At 39.7% G+C, this 27,127-nt stretch overlaps 2 protein-coding genes across 3 annotated transcripts in view; one reads left to right on the forward strand and one right to left on the reverse strand.

Annotated features, from left to right (window-relative positions):
- Window positions 1-18,260, forward strand: part of Cxadr (CXADR Ig-like cell adhesion molecule) — a 50,783-nt gene extending 32,523 nt beyond the window's left edge. The window contains exons 8-9 of one of the 2 annotated variants that reach the window (XM_021184864.2): window positions 742-925; window positions 17,684-18,260. In XM_021184864.2, coding sequence (XP_021040523.1) covers window positions 742-925; window positions 17,684-17,725 — 226 coding nt within the window. In that variant the 3' untranslated portion in view covers window positions 17,726-18,260. Of the gene's footprint in view, window positions 1-741; window positions 5,313-17,683 lie in introns of those variants that run through there. The other variant, XM_021184863.2, reaches the window with a different exon arrangement.
- Window positions 18,261-18,344: 84 nt separating this feature from the next.
- Btg3 (BTG anti-proliferation factor 3) overlaps window positions 18,345-27,127 on the reverse strand; it is a 19,088-nt gene continuing 10,305 nt past the window's right edge. The window contains exons 4-5 of the mRNA XM_021185002.2: window positions 23,282-23,489; window positions 18,345-19,018 (exon numbers count right to left, since the gene is read on the reverse strand). Of these exons, the coding sequence (XP_021040661.1) occupies window positions 18,779-19,018; window positions 23,282-23,489 (448 nt within the window). The 3' untranslated portion in view covers window positions 18,345-18,778. The remainder of the gene's footprint in view (window positions 19,019-23,281; window positions 23,490-27,127) is intronic.

A 27,127-nucleotide genomic window follows, 5' to 3' on the forward strand; every position in this document is an offset into this window, starting at 1 on the left:
ACATGTCTTAAACAGCTTAACAACTTGGACATTGTTGTTAGTTAGGTCTGGAGATTGGAGATCTGAACGCGGTTTTTTAAGATGCACTCAGAGTTATTGAGGTTTATATTCTGTGTCCGTGCTTGATGAGAATTCTTCTTTTTAAAAAAGATTTATTTATCATTATATCTAAGTACACTGTAGCTGTCTTCAGACGCACCAGAAGAGGGCGTCAGATCTCATTACGGATGGTGGTGAGCCACCATGTGGTTGCTGGGATTTGAACTCAGGACTTTCAGAAGAGCAGTCGGTGCTCTTAACCACTGAGCCATCTCTCCAGCCCTTGATGAGAATTCTTAGGTACCGATGATAAGGCTTTGAAAACAAAAGTATGTCTTTTTAGGCTGAAGTCTTGGAGGACTTTCACAGCAAAGGAATTCTTTCCTTCCTTTTGGGGGCAGAATATGTATATGTGTCTGTGCTTTCTTAAGTATTAATGTTAAAGCTGAACGGCATGATCATAGATGCTAGGATATGAAGATGAGATGTCTTCCTCAGTACACATGAAACATACGCATTTGTACAAAAACCAGAATTTAGTTACTATGCCTTATGGTCTGACCAAGATAATAGATTGGGAAAGGCACACAGTTAATGCTGTGACGCCTTCCTCTGCAGCGTTTGCACTTTTGTATTTATCCATAATTTAAGTTTTTAGAAACTCAGTTATTTTTAACATGTACTGGGGACTTTGTTTTCCAGGGAAGATGTGCCTCCTCCAAAGAGTCGGACATCCACTGCCAGGAGCTATATTGGCAGCAACCATTCCTCCCTGGGATCCATGTCCCCCTCCAACATGGAGGGGTATTCCAAGACGCAGTATAACCAAGTCCCCAGTGAAGACTTTGAACGTGCGCCTCAGAGTCCGACTCTGGCACCCGCTAAGGTAGCTGCCCCTAATCTCAGTCGAATGGGAGCGGTTCCTGTGATGATTCCGGCACAGAGCAAGGACGGGTCTATAGTATAGAACTCTGCACCTCTCCGTTCTGCTGCCCATGGCTCGTTTCTTCTCTTGACATATCAACATTTACTCTATTCTAAATTTTGTTAACAGTAGCCCATATATATAATATATATGCGTGTATGTGTATATATACACGTGTATGTATGTATGTATATGTATATACATACATACATGTGTATATATGCATAATATATATGCATATATACACACTTATATATGCATATATATGTGAAGAAGTTTATAAGAAACATGCTCCATAAGATTTTTTTGGTTATTGTGAAACAATAAAGGCTTAAGAGTAATAGCATTGACCATCTGGAAAATTTGGGGTTTCTTCCCAAGTTGATTTTAATGCCCTTATCTTATATCTGAAGAAAGATATAGCACTTTGAATATGATGTCATGGATGAAGAAATTTGTGAGTTTACACACATCCCAAGTTTATTCTTGAATCATCTGAAAATGACACTTCGTAGTTTCTACCATTATTTTCAGGATATCTGTCTCATTTATTGATGAATAACAGTATCTCTCAAATGGAAAAACAAATCCATGGAAAAACTACTTAATGTATGAATTTGTTTTTATAGTCTGAGAATTCTAAGTGTATTTGGTTATCTGTAAAAGTAGGAGACATGACAGTGTTTTAGAAATAACTAGTTTTCTTTCTAAGTCATTCCTAAACATCTATGACCTGATTTCTTTCCTGTCTTTTTTTTTTCTTTTGTTGTTGTTTTGAGATAGGGCCTCAGTGTGTTCGTTGCCTAGGCTGGCCTCAAATCCTGATCCTTCTGCTTCTGCTTCCTGAATGCTGGGCTCACAAGTGTGTCTGACTGTACTGGCTGTAGACCGGTTTCCTAAGTATCTAACCGGTGCACTACAGAGGCAGCAGGAAGCTTTAGTGCACGACAAAGGAAGCTTCTGCTACACAGAGCTGAAACCCTTGATGCTGCATGGGTCGGGGTAGGAGGAGGATGGAGGAGGAGAGTGTCTGTGCCTCGGGGCCTGTGGACTGCTGCAAAACTGACCAGGCAGGGTGAGGGTGCCAGATTTATCGGTCTGTAGCTAAACACTGCCCTTCTACTGTAAGTGATGGTTTTGCAATTGGGAAGGAAGGAAGGAAGGAACAGAGGGAGGGAGGAAGAGAGGGACAGAAGGAAGGAAAGAAAACTGTTAATTCACTTATCTGGCAGGAATGGATGAGAATTCTCAAATTACTGATTTTTAAATTTGTGTTTTTGTTTTGTGGCAGACCGTACTGCATATTTTATGTTGTAATCCAGGCTTTTGAGTTGGAGTACGGTTCCTGGAGGCTATTTTTTTTTTTTTCTCTAAGAGTCAGTGAACAAAGAGATTTGAGGCAAGTTAAGTGTCTTCCCTAGTCCTGAATTCCAGACTTGAGCCATGTGCTTGCTGGCCTGTGGCCGCACCTGCCTCTCTCTAGCTGTCAGAAATCGAGGCTGAGTCTTAGGTTTGTGAAAGTGACTTACTCTCAAAAGAAATTTTAAAAGGAGTAAAGGGAATACTCCTATCTGCCAAATGTATTAAATATAGTTTTCGTAGGGAAAAAAAAAGTGAATTTATTGTATATCCCTTAAGATTGTGAGGGAGTGTGTGTAGCGTGTATTGAGCCAGCATTTTGTTTATAGTAGATAAGGTCTGTAATAAAAGATTTCATTAACTGCAAAACCTTTCCCCTAGGGAATTGGTCCCTGTTAATCTCTTCAGGTGCTGTGCTGGTAAATGCTACATTATAAATTAATGTTGGCATGCATTTACGACTAAGCAGAATAATGTGTATACTTTTAAATGGTGAATTTAAACTGAATGTCCATGTAATGGATTCGTGTACAGTTTTACATATTTGGAAGCATTTTTTTTTTAAAGTAGGTTTAAACCTCACGTAAAATTACTTTTTATATTTGTGTCGTCTTCATCTGTGCCTTTTAAGGTAAATTTAATTTCTACAGTGACTTTCTGGTGCCTATGAGCTAGCTATCACCTACCTTGAGGTGCTTAGAGGTGAAGGTACTGTTTTCAAAAGCACATCACCGTGGCTTTCTACCCTTAGAGTCCCAGTCTCGCCTCTTCTCCTCTGCCTTTCTTGATGTCACTTAAATAATACCACTGTTTAGTAGGATTGAAAAGAAAGCCACACCCTCAGTACGCTTTGACCGTGCTTCTAGTTTATAACCAGAGCCACGTTTGACTTTCAGATGTTTGGCATTTTTATAAGATATTACAAGAATAAACTGGAATGCAGATCTTAATGGGTTTTAGAATGGTAATGAAGATTATGGTAGGTAGAAAACACTACAAAAGCAGATGTGTGGAATCTTTTCCTTTTCTTAGACTTTGTATTTATTTAAAGGCAAACAAAACCTAGAGTATCCAACTATTTTTAGTCTAGATCTGTAGTAACTATAATCTGAAAGAGAAACTTGTTTAAAAAAAAAAACAAACACTGTGAACCCCAACAGGCCTGGTGGAAAAAGAATCAGAGACATAGTTGAATTTTTAGGCTTTGGTCTGCAGCGCTTCTCGTTGTTCGCCTCAGTTTACCCAAAAGGTCAGACAAGTGCTAGGAATTTCCCAGACAATCTCACTGATTTTAGTCAACCAAGGAGCAAGTATTTGCTCTAGAATCATTGTTGGTAATGGTCAACAGCCCATCGGCCGTGCTGGCGCATCTTCACTAAGAGCCAGTGTGAGTTCAGGGCCAGCACTGTCTTCCCAGGAGACCTTTCTGATTCCGCTCTACACATGAGAGACTTAACCCATATTCTAATGTTCCGAGAACATTAAAACATCTCTGGAGTGAAATGACACTCGTCTGTGTTCTGAATACAGAACAGTTTATGAGTATTACTATGGATAATCTTAGTCGTGTTTTCCTGTTAGAAAGCCTCCCCTTCTGCTCAAAGTCTGGTATCGATTTTTGTGGTTACATAGACAAAGACTTCCTTAAATTTGAATTATCTACCAAGGATTTATTAGTATGGAAACAGACTGAGTGTGTTTGGTGGGGAAGATCCATATAGACTATGGAAATGCCTAATTTCTGGCACATATGACTGTGCACATCATCTACGATCCCTGAACTCAGAGGCACAGGAAGATCATGGCTTTGAGGCCAGTAGCCAGTTCAAAGCAAGCCTGAGCTTCCCGGAGCGACCTGGCACCTAGAGATTGGACTCAGTAGTACAGTATTTTCTCTAGAATGGGCAAAAAGAATGAGGTCTGAATCGGAATTCTTTTAAAGAAATGAATTTCAGGCTGTGCCCTGGGAATTAGATTACATGGAGAGGCAGCAAATTTTTGATTAAAAAGAACTCACTGCATGGAGTTGGCTATTCTTTAATGTGTGACTTAGGAAATAACTACTGTCTCTGTGTGTACAGCATGTAAATTTGAAGCTATGTGAATGTTCATTCATAGGTTTCTGGGTTTTTTTTCTAAAATATTTCCAGTAGTGTTTAGAGTGTTCTCAGCTGCCTTATTTCGGTGTGAACAGATAACGTTCCTATTTTATGTGGTGAATGCTTTAAATGTGTCACTTACAGAGTAGTTGTAGAAAACAGCTGGCACGACTTTAAGTGGTTTGCGACATTATATATTATATATGTACATATATGTTTATAACATTATTGTGTTTCATAGTATAACTGTTCTGGGCAAGTTTTAATATTTCAAATGCCTCTGGATATTCCAGCAATAAAGGCAACATGTTCTGCAGTCAAATTTCTCGTTTGCCTACTTTGACACTAAAATAATCTGTATTTGAGCAAGATTCCTTTTGAAAATATTACAGAATGGGGAAATAAATTTGTGAATTGTGGTTATTTCTCCTTTCAGAAGGCTGACCATTTGTTTACCTTCCTTGAACGTGACCTTAAATTCTAAGTTCAGGCTTACAAAGTATGTCCCAGTTTGTAATTTAGAGAATAGAGACCATCAGTTGGGCTTGGTGTTGATTCAGACACTAAGAAGTCTGCCAAAGACAAGCTTTGGGATTTCTGCTAATTTGTTTAATGACACAGGTGCTGAGAAGGACCACAGTTCACCAACTGACTTATTCTTGTTCCTAATTGTGAATGTTGGCAATAAACACAGTTGTATTAAGAACACTAATTTGACACCCACATTTGCAAAGTTATAGTGTCAGTTTCAGATTTTGTATTTCAAATATCTGGCTTACATATTCAATGATGCAGATTTCAAAGTTTGTAAGAACAGTTTTGTCTAAAAACAGAAACTTGCTCTTAGTTTTGTGACCTTGTGTACTTTTGAAATAAAATGAAGAAAGCAGTCCCCTGCCTTGCGGTGTGGCTTTATTTTGCTTTGACAGACATCTTCCAAAGCTTCAGTATGTCTTTCCTTCCTGCTTTCCTGTACCAAGCCTCTTTGAACCTCATCCCTTGAACAAGAAGAATAAAGAAACTAATCATATATTAGTTCAACATTCATATATTGTCTGCCACGCCATACATACACCAGTGTACATTGTGAAGCTTATGGAATTCTGTAATTTTAGAAATCAACTCACAATTTTCCGGTGAATTAAAAGTCTTTATAAATACATATGAAATGTATAAACATGTTTTGATCCCTTCCTGCTGCTTTAACAGAATCTCTCATTCTGGGTTATCTATAAACAAACTCTGCCTACGGTTCTGGAAGCCGGGAAACCCAAGACCATCGCAGCAGAGAGTCTGATAGAGCCTGTTCTGTTGTGTCGTCCTAAAGTGGAATGGGCTCATTCATGCCTTTCCTAAGGACACTGATTCCAACCAAGAGGGTGGATCCCTCCTGACGGGCCATTTTCCAAAGGGCACCCCCACCCCATCACATTAGCCACTGAGGGTTGATTCAGGATGAGAATTTCAGGAGAGCATAAACATTCCGACCACAGCAGCAAGCATCTCCTGGTTTAAAGCTATTTTCATGGACTTAAAATGCTGCTTTCAAGAAAATGGGGCCTTGAAATTTCGGTAAGAATACTGTTGGAGAATAACAGGGTGATTTACTAGGCTCTCTCAGCCCCAGCGTTGCCAAGCAACTGTCCCGCGCATGGTAGAATGGGAGTGGCGGGTCCGGCTTCTACTCATTTGATGTCAGTAGTACCCTTGCCCCTACTCCATTTATTAAAATGAAAAGTGTCTTTAAACATTGCTTACTGTCCCCATACTGCCTAGGGTAGAAGGTGGATCAGGTCCCCTTGAGAAACAGTGGCTCACAGAGTCTAAGATTTCCTACTCGGGTTAAGATGACGAACACGGGACACGAAAGAAGCTATGTTGGAATGCTGGGGATTACTGCTTGCTTCACTTAACTGTTATTTCGTGAGCTTAGACTGGTGGCAGCTCCCCTACCTCATGAAGTGTTGGAAGGTCTTAAAGAATTGGCATGATGACAATTTTTATTCATGTTCATCTTTGATATCCGCAATGCTCATACATGGAATTCCACATCTGTATGTTAAAGTTCATATTACAATGAAATGTCAGGTGAAAATATGATGCAAACTTGAATGCCTTTAACACAGACCATATTTTAACCTTACTAACTCTAAAGACCAGATGATAGCTTGGCTCACGAAGTCAACACTGCAACATGTAAAGTAACTTATTACTAAATTAAAGTGGTCTAATAAGTGTCTAAGCCATAAATGAATATAACTTCAAAATGCAATAATGGCAACAGAGGACAGGCCGGCCCCAAAAACCAAGCTCAGGGCTTCAAGGTTTCCTGCTGGTGGCTCTGAAGTAGGAGCCAAGTTACTAAAATGACTTTTCACTGTTGTGAAGTCTTACATAGAAAAGAGAACAGCAAGGAAGTCCTGGTGAGGCTTAAGTAACAAAGACTTGATGTCTCCAAGTTCTGAGGCCAGATGGCCACAGTCAAGGCAGAGACAGGGATTCCTCTCTCTAGGAGCTGTGAGGTGGACTGTTCCAAGCATCTGTTATGACTTTTCCATGGGTCTTTTCTCCCTGTTTCTTTCACGCTGTTTTTCCTCTATAAATACCTGTCTCTGTCCATATTTTCTCTTTGAGGACCTCAGTCATACTGCACTTATACCCAACGGAGACCTCATCTGACATAACTGTAATATCTGTATTCAGAGTAGCTCCCAACTAATGCAATAAGGATTACGTTTCCACATAAGAATTTGGGGTGGTGGGGACAGCTCAACTCATAGTAGCAATGGGTGCAAACCCCAAAGGCAGGCCCTAACCAGTCAAAATTTATATGGAATATCTGCAGAGGGTTTCAAGACAGGGCCAACTCTGTAGATCAGGCTGGTTTCAAACTCCAATCTGCTCCCCTCTGCCTCCCAAGTTCTGGGATTAAAGGCATGCACCACTGCCCACCATTACTTTACAATGACTTTGTATCATCAAAAGTGACACACCCACTTGCCTCATCCTTTCTCCAGTCTCCTATCTTTCAAAACCAAAATGGGATGGTGATGCTGTTTAAGCTCGCACTTGCCAAGTGGAAGCAGATGAGCTGCCCACCAGTTTGTCTTTGTGACTCTTGCCGAGAAGATGCAATGACTTGCAGAGACACAGAACTAAATGGTGTGTGTCTTTTTAAGTGAATAACTGGATCTGAATAGCTTTCTTTAGTTTGGGGTTTTGTTTTTTCTTAATTGTGTTTCAGACAGTAATAATGAAGGCGATCCAGTGCAAGACACAAGACAAACCCTCACCAGTGTGTTTCTATTTCCAGTTCCTCTCCAAAAAGCTGCACGTCAAATTCGGTTAGTTTGTGAATAGGTTATTCAGAGAGCAAAAGGAGAAATCAGTATGTATGATCAGTGTCTTGTCTTGTTTCAGGAATTTCCTATACGTACACAAGGTTGCTAATTTATGTGTTTTAAAACACATCCTATTTATTTTTAAAAGTTAGTACTGTCAGGATTGGTCACAAGGGAGATAGTATTAGGTTTTACGTTGAAGCAACTTAGTGGAAAACTGAAGTGGGACAGAAAACTGAACACTTCATATTTGATTTGTGTGACAGCTCTGTTACAGGCATAAAGGACATGAAGGTTTTCTTTAATACAGGCAAAATATTAACTGGCAACTGAGTTACATACCTGGAACAAAACAATCATCACTGTAGGCAAAAAGTGCAAAGCAAGATGGTAGCCCACAGTGCATGTAACCATGGCAGACAATTTATAGAGAGGGGAAAGATAGCAGTTACAACCTTGCCGTGTAAATGTCGTAATCGAGGCCACGGAACTGTGTTTTGAACATGAGAGGAAGGAATTTCCTTGACCAGGGAACTGGCAATGCTGACATGCCTGTTTTTCTGGAGCATGCAAGAGTGCTGGATTGGACATAAACGGTTGGGACTTAAGAGGTGTGTGTTAGTGCTCATACTTCCGTGTAGATGAAGATGGGAGACCAAACCCCATAGGGACTGCAGTCTAACAGGAAACAGGGAAATGAGCTGTGTGTTCAGATGTCTGAGCTGGGATTTAGGATTCAGTGCTGTCAGGCCGTGCAAAAGAGGGAAGAAAAACAAAAACAGATGTCGCGGTTTACATCAGAAAGTTCAACTGAGCAGATTCTCAGTGGTCTTAGTTGTGGATAGTTTACAGCTGCTCATTTTACTCCTAGTAAGTCACTGACAAATCTCTAACAGTATCTTTCAGTGTATATTGAGTTGCTGGAATTTCTACACAGAACAGTTCTATGGAATCAGCACAAACTAAGTGAATGAAAGAATGAATTATTTTGCCCTTTAAGAGAAAATGGCGAAGTGGCATATTAGGTTAGCTATTCCTACATGAATTTGGCCACCGGCAGTGTGTTCTTTTAATGTTAAGTAGGACAGTTTCCCTCTCACAGTCCCACAGCAGTCAGAACATTTCCAGGGTACAGTAGGACTGAGGAATGGAGAGCGGTAACTGTAATGCGTAGTCTTGTAAAGTTGACACTCTTCTACAGAGCAGCAGGGTACAGTAGGACTGAGGAGTGGAGAGCGGTAACTGTAAAATGTCAAGTTGACACTCTTCTACAGAGCACCAGGCTTTTAACAAGAGAAGTCGACTGCTTCTATGTGTTCACGGAAACCACGCAGATCAAGATTAAAGTTCTCCAGAATGTAAAACGGGTCTTTCCCTGTCAACTAAAATGTTCTCACATGTTCACAGCACTTCAGTATGTAATTTATGAGTTTGAAATTTCTTACGATGTTATAAGCAAACAAGAAGCCACAGTTAAGTAAAAAAGTTAAGTAGCAATCCAGACTTTACAATGCCAACAGACTTAAAAATATAAAAAATAAAATAAAATAAAAAGCTGAGATGTCGTGGCAGTGGCAGGAATGACATCAGACTCAGATAGTTTTGAGGTGGTAACTTATGGAATCTTTTTAACACACATTATTAATTTTGTACATCTTGCACTTTAGTCCTGAAGTAACACTTGAAATCTGTCAGGATGTCCAAGCCACCAATGATTTGTTCAGTGCTGACAGTTGAAAATTGACTCCACAACCCTTAACATCAGGAACAGCCTACTTAAATGACTGATCACTAAAATGTTGACAGACTAAAATAGAGATACAGCCCTTTTACAGTTTGCTCAGAGAGATGGCTTATGAAGCCTTAGCATTGTCTCAGCTCTCTTAAGGAATTCCTTTTGAATTCTTTGAGGCCATGAAGTTTCCTGCAGTGGAGCAGAAATACAGGTCTACTCAGTTTATCATCTCACAGAATGGGTTTTGTCTTTCCATGATCATATGGCAGTATAAAGCTACTCACCTAAGGGAGGGAAGTTTGTACTGCAGGGTGTTTACGATACGAGCTGGCTCATCCTATAGTCATCTGGGCACTGTTTGCAAACCAGGATGGCTCTTGCTCTACATGCACATTTCACTACTAGAGATTTGCCAATTTGGAAGTTACAAGTCAGGGAACATGTTTGGGCAGAAAATTTGGTAAGAACTGGTATTTCAGAAGAGGTGGTTTTAAAGCCAGATACAGGCAAATTAAATTATTATTAAAACCACACTACCAGAAATATTACTATATATGTTATTCGGTTCATCATCATATACATATTGAAATAAAGGCAAGGTCCAGTAAGGTTTTTGGTTTTGTTTTTTTTTTTTTTTCCATTTCACAAGGCCTTATAAAACAAAACACGTCTACTCTTTTTCTAGAACCCTTGCTTTCTTGGCATTGAGGAAAACTGATCGGAGGGTAGTTAGTCTGGGACCCTCTTGAACCATGACCAGTCTCTCTTGGCAACAGCAGCCAGGAAGGTCACTCTCCCTGTTAGCTGCTTGAAACTGTTTTCAATGGGTGCTCCAGATTCCTGTCCTGGTGCTAGTGGTGGTCCCAGTGAAGTGTGTGCTTAACAAGCGCTAAGTAATGTTTGGGATGAACTCTTTCGGATACTTGCTGTGATTCCAGATTTCAAGTAACTGGTATACATTGGTTTTATCAAATATGAGATAATAGAAAAAATAAAAAATACTGATTGATTCTGGGGCTGGGAGGACGTATATAGTGCAGAACAGTTGCTCAATACACACAATACATTCTAGGTAAGCCCTGTGCCTGAGTGACATCCCCAACCAGAAAGATTTTGTACAGCCCCTAACTTGGCTATATTTGTTTGCTTAGCTGTACGCTGATAGCATACAGGGCACCATGTTCCTGGCAGTGGCATCAAGCTGTAGTTCCCAGTCACATGGTCACAAACCGACACTCTATGATGTAATGCTATGTTGCTAAGCTATGATTAGCAAAGTAAATGCATTTATAATGTTCAACTTATGGTGCACTTATCAGAATTTAACAATAAAAAACATATGTACATAAACATTTAATAACCAAAAGTACACTGCTATTCAAAATACTTAAGGAATGCTTTTTAGTGGACTATCACTTAAAACTTTTATTTGCTATTCCTTTTCAAAATTTATATTTTATGTACATTGGTATTTTGTCAGCATGTGTCTGCATGACGGTGTCAGATCTCCTGGAACAGGGGGTTACAGATAGTTGTAAGCTGCCATGTGGGTGAATTGAACCTGGGTCCTCTGGAAGAGCAGCCACTGAGCCATCTCTCCAGCCCTTGTTTGTTATTCTTGGTTGTCAAGGAAGAGAGAGGTTGTCCTATCCACCTCAAAAGCAAAGCCACTGCCATGCCCCGTATTCTCACAGTACAAATTTTAAGTATATCAAGTATTGTAAATGATATGGCCAAAGTTCCCCTTTGTTTCACTTTTGTTGTTTTTGAGACAGGGCCTTGCTGTGTAGCCCAGGCTGGCCTCATATTCAGTCCCCTGGTCTCATCCTCATGAGAAGAGGTTAGTCATGTGCCACTCGATCAGGCATGCACCTCTCTGCTTCTTATGCACATAGAACAGACAGAATCAGTCAGCAGGTTACAATGAACCTGACAAACTTGAAGTAGGTTTCACTTACTAACAGTTTAGATGACAAAATGAATTTATCTTTCATGTTTCAGTTGATTTGGACAAAATTTGAAAAAAAATTTTTGAGAAAGGTCTTCATTCTATAACCTAGGTTGGCCTGGAACCCACTACATAGCCCAGGCTAGCTTCAAACTTGGGTAGATCCTCCTGCCTCAGAGTCTTGAGTGGGATGACAAGTATAAGCTACCATACCAGTTTAAACACATTAAAGACTGCTCCCAGGCTGGAGCTCTAGGGCAAGCGTGTCACTGCTGACTGTTCCCAGCCTTCACCTTACTTTCACTGCCGTGGAGACGGGTCTGGTTATTGCTCTATACCACTTGCACGCAATGTTTCCAGTTTCATGAACGGCCACGTTTGCCTGTGTTGTTGACTTCCACAGCTATACTTACAAGTTGGCAGTCAGGGGATTATTTTGTACATTGGAGTGATTACTCCCCGTCACCATCAGTACTATAAATTATATAGTGACATACTTGATGGGACATTTAAGAGATCTGCAGCCTACTGTCAAATGACAAAGACTCATTAACCCAATAAGGAACATACATATTAGCTGTGAGACTGAAAACACCTTCTCCATATGCTAATCTAAGAGCAGTGCCAAGAAGGAAACGTGGCGTCCTCCCTCCCTCCTCTAACATTTCAGCAGAGGCTGTATCTGCCACAGGGGTGAAGTACTTTTAGGGTATTTTACTTTTGTACATATATTTTATTGTATGGACACCACTTCTATGACATAAAAACATACTAATAAAGAAATGTTAATTGTATACAACTATGAACACTTAACAATTTCTACCACTATAGCTATACCTCTTAACATTTCACATCAAGGGGTCAGAACTTGGAATCCAACCTTTAGCTCTGACAATAAAAAGATTATCTGATGCCCTCTTGTGGCCAATGACTTTTAGAGGGGTTTTATTTCTCATTAAAATTTAACTTATATTTCATTAAAATCCACCCTAACAGATCTACCAGAAATGACACCTCATTGTTTCTTTAAAAAAGTGAGTAAGTAAGAAATGTCACATAGTATTATTAACAGTGCAAGACCGTGCATAAACTTCTGTTCCTCGGCTCTTAAAAGCTTGCTTCCTAGAGTTACAGTGCCCGAGTTCAAAGTTCTCTAGTTACAGTACCGGGCAGGTTAATACTCGGTATTCTCTCTGTAAGGCACACAGTATTAGGACACACACAGGGTTGTGGTGGAACAGAAAGTACAGTGCTTAATTCCCAAGAGGTTAGGTGCAATTCATTATGTGTAACATATACACGAACTACCATTGAATAAGCCTGATGATGAGGTTTTTTGTTTTGTTTTTGTTGTTTTGTGAGATAAAGCCTAGCCATACAGTGTACGCTGGCCTTGAACTTGTAATCTTCCTGCCTGGCACCCAAGTGCTGAGACTTTCATGCGTATGCCACCCTGGGCAGGTACTGAGCAGGTCCTATCATCAGTCCTGACCTCATGGAAAGAAACATACTGAGCGTTAATGCTTGCCCAGTACCACAGCATCTTACAGCTCTCATTTCACTATGAGCAAGGTCTAAGCCAGGCCTGGTGGCTCCTACCCATAATCCCAATCCCTCGGAGGTAGAGACAAGGGAAGTGGGAGTTCAAGGCCCTTCTCAGCTCTATGGCGAGTATGAGGACTGTCTGCAACACAGACCTTGTGTCAAGAACAAGCAAACCAACCCTCTATGCCACATTCCATTCTCATGACATTCTGTACGTTATCGCAGCCCTGTCACAAACCTGGACATTCTCTGTAAGGCAGACTCAGGTCACTCTTTTACTGGCTTTATGCTCTTGCACTACACGGGTGCGTTATAATCCTTCACTACTGCAAAGGTTTCAACAAAGCATTTCGTGTATCAAGTATGTATTTCTACAAGTATGTCCACAGGCTATTTCTCATCTTGTAGTAGCTAAAAGTAGAATTGACCTTAAAATGCTTTTGAAGATGTTTTTACTCCTCCAGTAAAAAGGTTCTGACGTTAGGGCTTCCAGTTCAGTGTTTTTATGGGATTCCTGAGTGTGAGAAAGTGGGTCTCCGATTCTTGTTTTCTCTCTTGGGCTCTTTCTTTCTATTTGTTTATTGTGTTAGTTTTTATCATAGCATACCATAATATTCCTTTAAAATAAAAGTTTTTTTAAAAAGCCAGTAAAAAGCTGGGCGTGGTGGCGCACGCCTTTAATCCCAGCACTCGGGAGGCAGAGGCAGGCGGATTTCTGAGTTCGAGGCCAGCCTGGTCTACAAAGTGAGTTCCAGGACAGCCAGCAGGGCTATACAGAGAAACCCTGTCTCGAAAAACCAAAAAAAAAAAAAAAAGCCAGTAAAAAAGAAAGGTTGTGGAGTATGAATATTTACCAGAAAAATCCAAAGATGCAGCTGCTTGTGGACGTTGTACATCGTGGTGCGCACTAGGCTCCGCACCACGATGTACAACGTCCACAAGCAGAGGCTGTCCTGGAGCTCACTTTGTAGACCAGGCTGGCCTCGAACTCAGAAATCCGCCTGCCTCTGCCTCCCGAGTGCTGGGATTAAAGGCGTGCGCCACCACGCCCGGCCGGCTATTTTTTTTTTGTCACCCAAAAATATACTAAACACTTACATAGATGATAGCCCCATCCAAGGACTTCTATAGATAAACTTCTTGAAGTACAGTTGCTAGGTAAATCATACACACCTTAAAAGTCTAACTGCCTTTCAAAAGGCTGTATTCCTTTAAACCTCTATTTCAACATGTTCTAAACAAGGGACATTACCTTTTAAATGATAGGTGTTTTAACTGATACATCTCAAAGACTTGAATATCTATCTGTAGGGTACTATGTCGGGAACTATGGGATATGCCAATACGTGGATACAGTGCTTACACAGTAATGGGGCTTATCACTCCTGACGGCCTCATGGGTTAAGCAAATAATCTTGCCCAGCATCTGCAACCTTTCAACCATTACTAGTGAAGCTGATAAATGGCAGCACTATAAAGGCGACAGACACATCAGACAGCTAATGCAGCGGAGATGCTGTCCCCGCATCTCACTGATGTATGCTGTAAGCTCTGCTGATGGGTGTAGATCATAACGGTGTTTTCAAGCCCTATGAAATTCCTAAGTTCCTATGACTATTTCTGACCTTTACGGATGTTCTTTCTGTAGCTACTCCATTTTGAGGGTAGAAACAAGGCAATAAACATCAAGCCAGAGCAGTGAGAGTGACATTACCTTCTACAAGTCCAAGTACTTTTGATAACTATTAAATAATTGTTTTAGTCCTTACGTTAAAGGTGGCCTTCTGCTATAGACTTGGAAGCAGGTGACCATTTCTGCAATGTTTATAGAGTGCACACATTTTACATAGGAATTGCAGGAGCTTTCCCTCATTTGCCTTGGATAACAGACGTCCAGTGAATGCCCCAGGCGGCATGTATAATACAGGGGCAATACTGTGTTTCCCAGGGAGCGTCCTAGGTACTGCCTCACTAACCAGAATCTAAGGCCAGAGGAAATGTGGGGAGACTAGGCCAAAGTAATTGTTAACATTGTGTCCTAGGTTAAATAACCAAAAAAAATGATAATTAAAAAAAAAAAAAAAAAAGCAGAATGCCCATCTTGGGCATTGCTCTATTATTTCTCTTATCTGGATCTTCCTGGCCAGTTCCTGTCTTGTCCATTAGGTCATACTGCTACTAAAATTCAATTTACAGTTCAAACAAATGAAATCATTGTCTACGGTTGTTTTGTTTTGGTTTTGGTTTTTCGAGACAGGGTTTCTCTGTATAGTCCTGGCTATCCTGGAACTCACTTTGTAGACCAGGCTGGCCTCGAACTCAGAAATCCACCTGCCTCTGCCTCCCGAGTGCTGGGATTAAGGCGTGTGCCACCACACCCGGCAACCTAAGGTTTTAGTGTTACTTTTCAGACATAACTGAATAGTCTGTAACAAGGAAGTAAGATTAATGGCCAATATAGACGTTTAATTCATTTTCACTTAACATAAATCTCTGCCTGAGTTTCCTTCTGTCAAGTCTTGACCTAACCTCACAAGCTCCAGTAGTTGGTAGGCTTTGCATAGGTACCAAATAGGATGTGGTGTTGAGGTGCCACAGAGCACAGGCTTTTAAGTTGAGGCTTAAGTTAGCTTGCTGTCACCTTGGACACCTTTTGCTTCCCTCAGAGCCATTATCCAAATGAATAAACGCGGCACAAATCATGAGATGACTCTGAGGGTCAAATTATCACAAAGCTGACAGCTTAGAAGTCAACTTAAATCATTTATCTTGGCCGAAAGTTACACTGTACTAGAGTCAAAATGTTTTGCTACAGTTAAAAAAAAGTACACACTATAAGTATGCATTTTATGACCAACACTATAGAACTTACCAAAGAATTTATATTTTTCAAACATCCACATTGAACTTAACCTCTATAATTTAGAGCTCTGCTGTTATGCCTTCAAATACAAAAACGGGAGATTAAAACAAATTATCGTTATTCATTCACAAGCCACTCCCCCTGCTTGAAACTCCCTAATAAAGGTTTTAAGCTGAATGACGAAGCCGCTGTCAGCCACCTCTCCTGAGATAATTGTTTAGATCAATCCTGTAAGGGACACATTAACTCAGTCTTAAGTTCCATTAACAAGAACCCCATACCCACCAAAACATAAAGAGCCAATAGCTGAGAGGTAATTTGTTTTCAATAGTTAATAGACTGGAAAAGCTTTACTGTTGGAGGCTTTAATTACTAGGTGAACTGAACCTTTTAAACCAGGTAGATGAATAAAGTTCACAGTTTCATGCAGAAAATGATCTAAAACGCAGTTACATTAAAAATGAGCTTTCAGAGGGCTGGAGAGATGGCTTGGTGGTTAATAGCACTTGCTGATCTTACAGAGGGCCCAGGTTTGGTTTCTAGAACATACATAGGACGGCTAAGAACCATCCATACTAGTTCCAGAGGATCTGATGCCCTCTTGTGTCTTCCCCAGGCATGGCACACATACACACAAATATGCAGGCAAAACAGCCAACCACATAAAATAAAAACAAATATAAATGTCAGTTTTCCCCAAGATTCATCAGTTAGTTGCCATGGCTAATTAAGGATTTACTTCAATCATATTTATGTATTTGTATGTGCACATACATATATACATGCCCATGAAGTCAGAGGACATCCTGCTGGATGGAGTCAGCTCTCTCCTACCACTGGTGGATCCTATATATCAAATTCCTGTTACCTGCCTTGGTGGCAAGTGCCTTTATCCACTGAGCCATTTCGTTGACCAGAGATTTATATTTTGTAGTCATGTGCAAAGAGTTCTAGCTATTTGGTGTGTGCTAAAATTACTGCTTCTCTTCCTGTGTGGCTATTATACTTCAAATTCCCCAAGAAATTTACCTGTAACAGAAGCAAAATAGAACAAATGCTGTCTTTCCCGACAATCTTTTCAAACTCCCAACTCTATAACTACCCACAAGTCTGTTGTTCTCTCTATATATAAAATCCTCCAAAACCTACAAGGGAACAAGCAATGGCCTTAAGAGTGCAACACTTTTCTGTGGGGCATGACAACACACACCCGCAGTCCCTGTACTAGTGCTGAGGTGGATCACTCGACATCAGCAGGTGGGAGACAAGACTCCCATCTCAAAACACTTTTTGACTCCCTTCCTATTTAAAAATTAAGATGCCAATTACCAGTAGGAAAATTCTCAGGGGGAAAAGCTGATATTATGCTTTAGAAATATGCTAAAATTGCTACAGCTTAAGTCAGAAGACAATGACATTAAGAGTGTTTAAAATATGAAGTGGTAAACATCGACACTATAAAACTGACTTTATCTTCGTAAATTTAAGAAAACTGTCAACAGAGTTGGGCAGGGTAGCAAACACCTTTAATTTCAGCCCCCAGGAAGCACAGGGCGGCAGATCTGTAAGTTCAAAGCCAGCCTATGCCCTTATCTCAAAAAACCAAGAGTAAATGAAACGAAGAAACCTGATGGTTTGGAATAGCCAGCTCCCCTTTGATCGATTACCAGGAAGAGTGACTTGTGGTCCCTCTTGGCTAAGTTGAGTAATTTCCAAGTAAAACTGTGAAGGATGGTGATGTGGGAAGGCGGATGTATCGCTGATCTTGTTCTGTAAGTTTATCTTTAGAATATCTGAACTCATAGATGCTTTCTCCCTTTTCTTTGTAGTTCAAGTACGCTTACAAGAGCGATGGCATTACAGTGGTATAAATATGAAGGACTACTGAAGACTCTGAAGTACCACACTTCTTCCTTTATAACTCTAGCAAAGACTCAGGTTTTGTTTTGTTTTTTTTTTTGAAAAAAAAAAAAAAAAAAAAGCACAGCACTTTTGTTTTTAGTTTTGAGCTAGGATATCATCTTGCCCAGGCTAGCATCGAATCTGACGCACAGCTGAGGTGAGCCATGATGTCCTGTTGTCTGCCTCAGCCTCTCAGTCATGGGATTTCAGGCACTCCCACTATATCCAGTTTACAAGGTGGGTTAACAGTGGCTACAGGAACACGTCTGCTTTCTCTGATGGGAGAAGGCGAGTAAGTCAGATGTCCTATAACATCATTATGGGTCAAAACCCAGGTGACAAAGGTCCCATATATACTGACTTTGATTGATAGCTGAAAGTTGTTTTAATTGTATTTATATTTTCATTTAGCTACTGCCAGTAAATTAGAAGTTTTTTACATGTATATTTTCATATGTGGCCTTTGGGGATCCTGTGTTCAATAAAAAGGTGGTTTTTTTTAAACGAACATTTTAGATTATTTTCCTTCCTAAGTATCTCTTCTACCTTCTCCTTTTCTTACATACAGAACAAAACCACACATTGTCATGCCTCAAACTACCTTTTATTTGCAACTACATGATTTCACACAACTCTTCTAAATAATGACATAAAATAGATGTCCTTCTGTATAAATAACTTATATACTCTCCATAAAGTAAATGCTCAAAGGTGCTAGAACACATCGCCCACTCCTACAGTGTTTTTGTATCCAACACAGTCAATGCACAATATATAAATACTCAAGTCCAATATTAAAAACTCAGGCACTTGACTAACTTTAATAAAGTTTCTCAAACTATATCAATATATCTAAAGTGCATATATATATATACTTTTAAGAAAGATTATTCTCAATAGCTTTTCTATAAAAATAAGTCTGATGGTTTTGCCCACCTAACTTCACTACAAGTATGAACTCTTAGTATAGAGGAAGGCATGTCTTCCTTTCTAGCAACATGACATCAGCACAAGGAAAGGAGCTAGTGAGGTGCTAGCATGTGAGGGTTAATCCAGTGATTTCGGTCACAATGCATCCCAGGAGGAGGTACCCACGTCACTGGGATTGGGCGGAATGGTTTATTCTTCCTTCCTGGATTTGGATAAGCAAATGGAACAGGAGGAGGGTAATGAGTCTGATGGCCGCTCCCTCGGTACATTCCTGGCTTTTTCCTCGGCAAAGGGTGCCACATTGGAAGAGGTGGGAATATCAGTTCTGAAATCTATAGGAAGAGAAAGCATTAAGTAAATTAGGAGGAAAACAATAGCCTACTTTTCAGTAAAGACGAAGTAGTTCCAGACGACACAAACCTACCACTTACCCCAAGAGTGGGTCTTAGTGACACCCCTACAGTTACATTTAAACACCTTAAACAATACCCACATCTCACTAATATCTCCCATGTGCTTTCTGAATGAAGAAGAAAAAAGACTAATGGAAACAGTCTTACAAGCATCAAGGATGCAAACACACAATAATAGTTAGGTTTTAGGGCAATAGGCATGTTTTAGTTAGTTAAGCAAGAAGTCACGCAGGGAGCTCTGAAGCACACATTTTCACATCCCAGCCAAGGTCTACTAAAAAATAATGAAGTGTGAGGAGCAGAGGCCAAGTATTTTGACAGAACTTTCCAGATCATTCTGCTGTAGCCTGTTCAGCACTTGGGCTCAACATTCTTTTAAGTATGCTGGAAGTCAGGTAGACGACATCAAGTTCACATTATTTAAATTCTCATCAGCAATTTTCAAATTCTTTGCTTGGAACACTGCACCCTAAAGAATTTCAGATTTTCTGGTTCTAATCTGCCCTTCCAAGTGTGGGATGTTTTCTGTAATAGTTAAGATTTTGTAGAGCATTTAATGCAGACGGTACAATGACATGAACCAATTTTGTATTTTGAAAAAGAGGTTCTGTGTTTACGCCCGTGAACACACCTATATACACACTGGAACTTTTTTACATTTGGCTTTCAAGATCCTTATTTTCGTTTTTCTTACTATGCAGGAGTAGCATGGTAACTAGTAGACTAGCTGGAGAATGTCAGTTTTTCCAAATGGTCACAGCAGTTTCTACTCCTTATGAGATCTGGCTGCCTGATCTTCACTCAAAGTTGAGTTGCTAGGCAGTTCAACTTGGAAAAAGCCAGGTTTCATTGTTTTAATTTGATTTGTTTCATTGAAGACAGATGAGCTCTAACTCTTTTTCCTGTGCTCGCTGGCCATGTATAACATTTCTGTACAGTATTTATAACTTCTGCCTACTGCCTAATTAATTAGGTTCCTTGTGTTTTACTACTCTCTCTACTGCTATTGTTGTTGTAGGAATGCTGAGAGCGAGCCCAGGGCCTGTGCATATGAGGCAGCTACTGCCCCACTGACCTAGAGCCCCGTGCTTCTTTCCAGGTTTTATTTTGAGACATGGTCTCACCTGCCCAAGATGGCAGTCAACTGTGACCCTCCTACTGTTCACCAGGCCCATTAATTTTTGGAGTGTTTTTATGTTATCAAAACAAGTCTGTAACACACAGGCGTAATGAGAATGTACTTTCTGTGACTTGGCCATTCACTTTCTAACATTTTCTTTTTGTGACTAAAAATATTTAGTTTTGATAAAAATCAAAATTTTTTGGTGATCCTTTGGAGACATTTTGAAGATAATTCTCCACATTTCTTGATACATATAACTTTAAAAACTGAGTTTTCTTATATGCAGAGCCATGATCATTCCAAATCCATTTTCTGGTGCATGCTATCAGGTAACACTTAGACCCACTTTGGCCTTTTTCCTCTTTTTCAAACCTATTCAAGACTTTCCACCCTAAATGCTCTGGTGTTCTGCTGTGGGACAGGTGAGTGGGGAAAATGTATAAAAGTGAGCTTATTTTGGAACTTCGATTTTTGTTCCAATGATAGATTGTGTATCCCTAAACTATTAATAATCTTGATGCACAGAATAGTTTTATATATATAACTAATATATTATATATAACATATATAATATATAACTTAATATATATTTATTAAAGATTCCGTGTATGTGAGTGAGTACACTGTCACTCTCTTCAGACACACCAGAAGAGGGCATCAGATCTCATTACAGATGGTTGTGACCCACCATGTGGTTGCTGGGAATTGAACTCAGGACCTCTAGAAGAGCAGTCAGTGTTCTTAAAGGCTGAACCATCTCTCTAGTCCATAGCTTTATGTTCATGCTAGCTCTCAAATTTTAGTTTCTCACAGCTTTCGAATCAATGTGTTACTCCATAGAAATGGACTTTTGGGATTCTGATTAAGCTGAGTCCACAGATCACTTGGGAAATAGAGAGCTGACTGTAAGAGTAATTTCTAGAAATGCTATAGAATAAAGATCCTCCCCTGTCAGGAGCCGTTAATGTTTTTGTCTTTATTTGATGCTCCCCCTTTAGATTTTTATCAACAAAAGAATAATTAGAAAATGAATGATTAAATCACAGAAGGTATAATTTCGTTACATGTATGTGCTAAGGACTTGTTTCCAGAACATTACTCTTATTACAAAGAAAAACAAACAAACAAAACCAAAAACATTAATATCAGTCAAGATAAACAGGAAGGTTAAAGTGGAACTGTATCAACTTTCTACCCAAGGCTTAGACAGAAGTGACTTTTTTTCTGTGAAATGTGTTTTGTTGCAGAGTAGACTGCCAAAGAGAAAAGTTTTCCAAAAAAGCATGTAAGCTACCTTAATTTCCACACCTTTCTTTTGTTCTCTTGTGGTGGGCAATAAATGTCAATTAGTGTAAAAGGAAATGTAAACTGATTTTTAAACTTAAAGGTCAGCTTACTTGCAATTAAGAGCAGCCACTTGGGACTTATATTTTTGACTGAGTAAAAACAAAATCGAGTTAAAATCATCACATTTAGATGATTTCCAGGAAATTCAATAAAGTTAATTTGAAATGTATAATTCAACATACAGAGAAAAAAATGCCCCAAATATTTATGCCATAGACTTGAAAAACAATCTGAAAAGCAACTGCTCTAAAACAAAGCGAAACAAAAGGCAAGGCTGGTAATAAACATAAACAGCCCTGGAAAGGCCCCGGACACTGAGGGAAAGCTCACGATTCTACTCTACACTACTTCACTCTTTTTATTTGCAAGGTTTTTTTTTTTTTTTTACAGTTTTAATAAATAATTTTTTTAGAAACAGTTCTGCTAAATGTGACCCGTGCCTTTGATCCCACCACTCAGGAGGAAGAGAGGCAGGTGGGTCGGTCGCTCTGAGTCCCAGACCAGCCTGAAGTTTTATAAAACGGAAGCTATGTAAAACACAGCCACATCACCCACCCTGCAATAATCTCTACAACATCTTTCATAGCAACCTGAGGAAGAACCATTATATAATCAAGAGGGAAAATTACATTCCAGGGGGAAAATGTTCCTATCAAAATTTATATCATTATATAAATTTGAAAGTTTAGTTTTTCATACTCAAAAGCTTCTTAATCACTAAGTATACGGTTTTTAATCATTAAGTATACGGTTTTTAAATCATTCTTTGATCTCACCATGAACTTGCCACACTAAAGTACATCTAGTTGAGAATAATGAAGATAAACTTTCAAATATTCTAATAATACAAAAGTAAAGCAACTGTTTTCTGTTTAAGAATATTACTAAGTGGCTGGGGAGATGGCTCAGTGTTAAGAGCACTGGCTGCTCTTCCAGAGGTCCTGAGTTCAATTCCCAGCAACCACATGGTGGCTCACAACCATCTGCAATGGGATCTGATGTCCTCTTCTGGTGCATCTGAAGATAGCTACAGTATACTCATATACATAAGATAAATTAGTAAAAAAATTCAGTCTGCAGGCAAGCCTGTAAGGCATTAATATATATGTGTGTGTGTGTGTGTATATGTATATATATAGCTAATCAAATTCCTTGAAAGTAATTAAATGTTTTTAATGTACAGACATAAAGTAAATGAATCTGTAATGCAAGTGTATTTTCATAGTCAGAGCAAGAAGGAAGACTTTTTGGTTTTTATATAAGAAACTATCCTAAATATAATTCAGTGAAATTTCTCTTTAATGATGAAAAGGGGGAATACTAAGGAAATTAACCTAAAAATATAAATGAAGTAATAAAAGACTTAAAAAGTTACTGACGTTTTTGCTTTTTTAAATAAAAGGCTTTTTTTTTTCAATAATCAGGACTGTTTATTATGACTTCTCTTTTTGGAGGACAGCACATTTCTTTCAAAAATATACTTATCCTAGTCACTGTAGTAGAGTACACTTTTGATAAAATGACCCAGAATGCCCAGTTGCATCTCTGATAAGCAGCTTTCCACTAGTGTGTGTGTAACAGGAAGAGCTGAGGCAGAAAATATTCCACCATCTTGGGCAGTGCAACTGTGACTAGCTTGAGAAGCTGGCCGAAGGAAGCACTGCCCCCCTGTGGTCTGCACATGCGCAGGGGCAGGCCGTGGCAGGTCTTACCTGGTACACGGGGCTTGGCGTTGCAGCCACTGAGCTGGGTTTCACGTCCACTTCCTTGCTTGTGTCTTCATCTGAGGAAGAGGACCCGGAGTGATAATCAGAGGTCACCTTATCAAGAGCCCTGCTAACTTTCTTGGAGATTTCATCCTTGTTCTCATCCTCATTTTCAAAGCTGGCAACGATGAATGCATTGTTTTTCTCTCCATACCTAGGTGGACATAAAACGCTTACTAGTCATAGAAAAAGCAAGAAATGGTCATAAAAACAATTAAACAGGTCTGCTCATGCCAGTGTTCCGAGGCAATAAAGGACCCAGCCCAGAACTGGACTGTGCACATTTAATACCCAAAGCGCACGCAGGGTGTAATTTTCTGTCTACCCTGCTGAAGTATAAATGAAAGTGGCTACTTTCTTCTCTACTGACATCAAACAAAAAAAATTGTTTGAAACATCACAAGGGATCCATATTTTGATTATATTTACTAGGTATTAATGATATTTTCTTTAAGATTTTTGTAATGTATTTCTAAATGGCCACTGTACAAAATCAACTAGAAAAATCGTGTATTTTTTATTTTGACAGGGCCTATGTTTTTGACGGCTACAGATCAAGAGGTTTCTGACAATTACTAAGATTAAAGGGAAATGATGAGGGTGACTGATGTAGGGGTTTGCTTGAGCTGTATTACATTAGATTGCATTACTGACATTTTCATGAGTGTTGAAACTAGTGTGACCAAACGCAAACCCTCTAATCTCCTTGGCTTAGTTTCCTATCCGGTGGAAAGGAATCCAGATGTACTTTTAACTTCAGAGCCTCCTCTCCAGCTCAATCTAGTAATTCTTAAAATGCCTAGCAGTTTGAATGAGTTATTCATAACAGATATATGTAGTACATCTTCATTTTTGCCTACTAATGTTATGAAATTCAGAGAAAACAGAAAGGCAAGGACCTTCCTGGAAAACCACCACTGCCTCTGTAAAAATAGACATCAAAAACAAAGGCAGGCAGGTGTGTAGTAACTGAAGGGCCTGCTGGAGTTACTCAGATCTCTAATTCGCACATCTTTGCCTCTGTGGTACTTTGGAAGGAGGGTTTCATGCTAAATGAAACCACTGAGTGTATTACTGTAATATTGAGAATACACAATTAACTCCTTATAAGAATTAATAATGGACAATTTTTACACTTTCCATTCCCAATGATGGGTTGCTAAAACATCAAGGATAAGTTACTTACTATGAAACAAATCAATACTTATCTAATGCTCTTTTAACAGGAAAAAAAAAATGTAGACATTACAAAAAGTTGTAAAAGAATACTGAATCAATTAAGTTATCAGCTATTTTTATACTTTCTCATAGGAAAAAGATATATTATTTATTCTGTGTTTTCAAATATTTTACCATTTGATAACCTACTAAGCTATATGTTGTTTTGTTATTCTATATGGCAAGGAAGAATGTTTCATCTAAATACATCTTAATTTTTATTATAGCATCTTGGTCTCAAGTATACCAATGGATCATTTTTTAAAGTTTATTTTTAGTTTCAATGATGCTTGTATGTGTGGGTATGAATGTACCGAGTGGCGTTACCTTTGGATGCCGGAGGCATTCCTTCCTCTGCAGCTTGAGGTGAAGGTGGCTAGTCATGAGCTCCCTACATGGGAGCTGGGAACCACATTAAGTCCTCTGGAAAAGCAGTCCATGCCCCTAGCTACCTTCAGCCCCCAAAACAGTTACTGTTTTCAAAGGCAGCGACTTTTCCATTATGTATCTACTACATCAGCACTGTTCTACTTCCAGAATATTCATTTTTTCCAGTTTGGGTTCAAAAACATGCTATCTCAGTGCTCTCTGTTAACCTACATAAATCATGCAGCTAAATTGTTCTTATCAGAGTGTATACACTACAATGTTAAGCTAATTTGTATTAGCCATTACAAAAAAAGAAGTAACACAGCAGGCATGGTGGTACGTGCCTTTAATTACAGCGGTAGAGGCATGTTGGTTGCTAAGACGCTAGAGGTGTGCTGGTTGTTGCTAAGAGTTTGAGACTATCCTGATCTACATAGAGTAGATATGGATGTGTGGCCTTATCTCAGAAAGATCAACAAAAATACCCAAAACCCAGCAAAAATGTCTTTACAGTGGCCACTTGGCAGAAAACGTCATGATCATATACAACCCTATTTGTAGGTACTGAGTATGAAGATTTTTATAATACTACTAATGAAATCACAGCTGGTTTTTATTATCTGGCACTATTAAGAATGAACCATCTAGTTAAGTAGTATACCCATACAACCAAAGCTTTCATTTTTGGGTACCAAACTTTAAATACCCGAAAAAAGTGTGCTAAGCTATGGATACTGTATTTACATACACAGTAGTGTGGACGAAGAAGCCGATAATGGCTTTTCTTTGCCTCACAGATCACAGAGCTTACACAGTGCTCTGACAAAAGGTTGCTCATAGTACATTCTGGAAGGAACAGTGAGGATCTGATCATCCCAATGGAAAACCTTTGTAAGGCGCTGTACTGGCTAGTTTTGTGTCAACCTGACACAGGCTGGAGTTATCACAGAGAAAGGAGCTTCAGTTGGGGAAATGCCTCCATGAGATCCAACTGAAAGGCATTTTCTCAATTAGTGATCAAGGGGGAAAGGCCCCTTGTGGGTGGGACCATGTCGAGGCTGGTAGTTTTGGTTCTATAAGAGAGCAGGCTGAGTAAGCCAGGGGAAGCAAGCCAGGAANGAACATCCCTCCATGTCCTCTGCATCAGCTCCTGCTTCCTGCCCTGCTTGAGTTCCAGTCCTGACTTCCTTGGTGATGAACAGCAGTATGGAAATGTAAGTTGAATAAACCCTTTCCTCCCCAACTTGCTTCGTGGTCATGATGTTTGTGCAGGAATAGAAACCCTGACTAAGACAAATTGCTACCAGAAGTGGGGTATTCCTGTGACAACCTGACCATGTTTTGGGGAGGACTGTGGAAGGACTTTGGAACTTTGGGCCAGAAGATCAATTCAGTGTTAAGAGCTCTGTCGAATGTTGTGTAGGAGCTTGGAAGATAATGTTGAGAACAGTGTAGAAGATGGAGGCCTGGCTTGTGAAATTTCAGAGGGAAGATTAAAGACTTTTTTCAGGGCCATTATTAGTTTGTTTGTGAAGATTCTGTGGTTCAGGTTGGCTGGGGCTGAAGAATCAGCTATGATTAACAAGATACCAGAACTACAAAAGTGAAAACTTTGCATTACTGGGACTATTGATGCTGGATAGCTGGAGCTAAGACATTAGCGGTGATTAAGAAGAGACCAGCATCATTGAGGTGATATCTTCTGGGAAGTGTTTTTTGAGAACAGAGGCTGTGTTCCAGAAATAGCCAAGGTTGTACCTTGTGCTGCAGTGGGACTTGGTAATGTGTAAGGGTTACCCAGGTGGTACTGGTTTTGAAGACATGAAGGGGTCACACAGAGCAGCTGAGGCTCAGCACTGTGAGAGGCCATGGAAGGCCATTGGTGAAGGTGCAGCCTCAGTTGCAATAGATGGCCCAGGACTGAAGGGGTCATGCAAAGGAGTTGAGGCTTAGCACCATGAAGAGAGCCTATGAGAGGCTATTGTTAAAACCAAGTTACAGTGGAAGACAGCAGCATTTTGGAGATGCCGGTACCATGAGATGACTACCAAGAACAGCAGCAGCAGTGGATTACAGGCATCTGGAGCCTAGAAGACAACGTGTGTGCTACAAAGGGCATGGCTGGAGAAGTGACCCAAGCCCTTGGAGGAGCCCAGAAGATTGTGAGTTGGATCCCAGACATTGGACAGTTGGAGATTGATTTTT

The sequence above is a fragment of the Mus caroli genome, chromosome 16, assembly GCF_900094665.2.
Source record: "Mus caroli chromosome 16, CAROLI_EIJ_v1.1, whole genome shotgun sequence".
Taxonomy (NCBI): domain Eukaryota; kingdom Metazoa; phylum Chordata; class Mammalia; order Rodentia; family Muridae; genus Mus; species Mus caroli.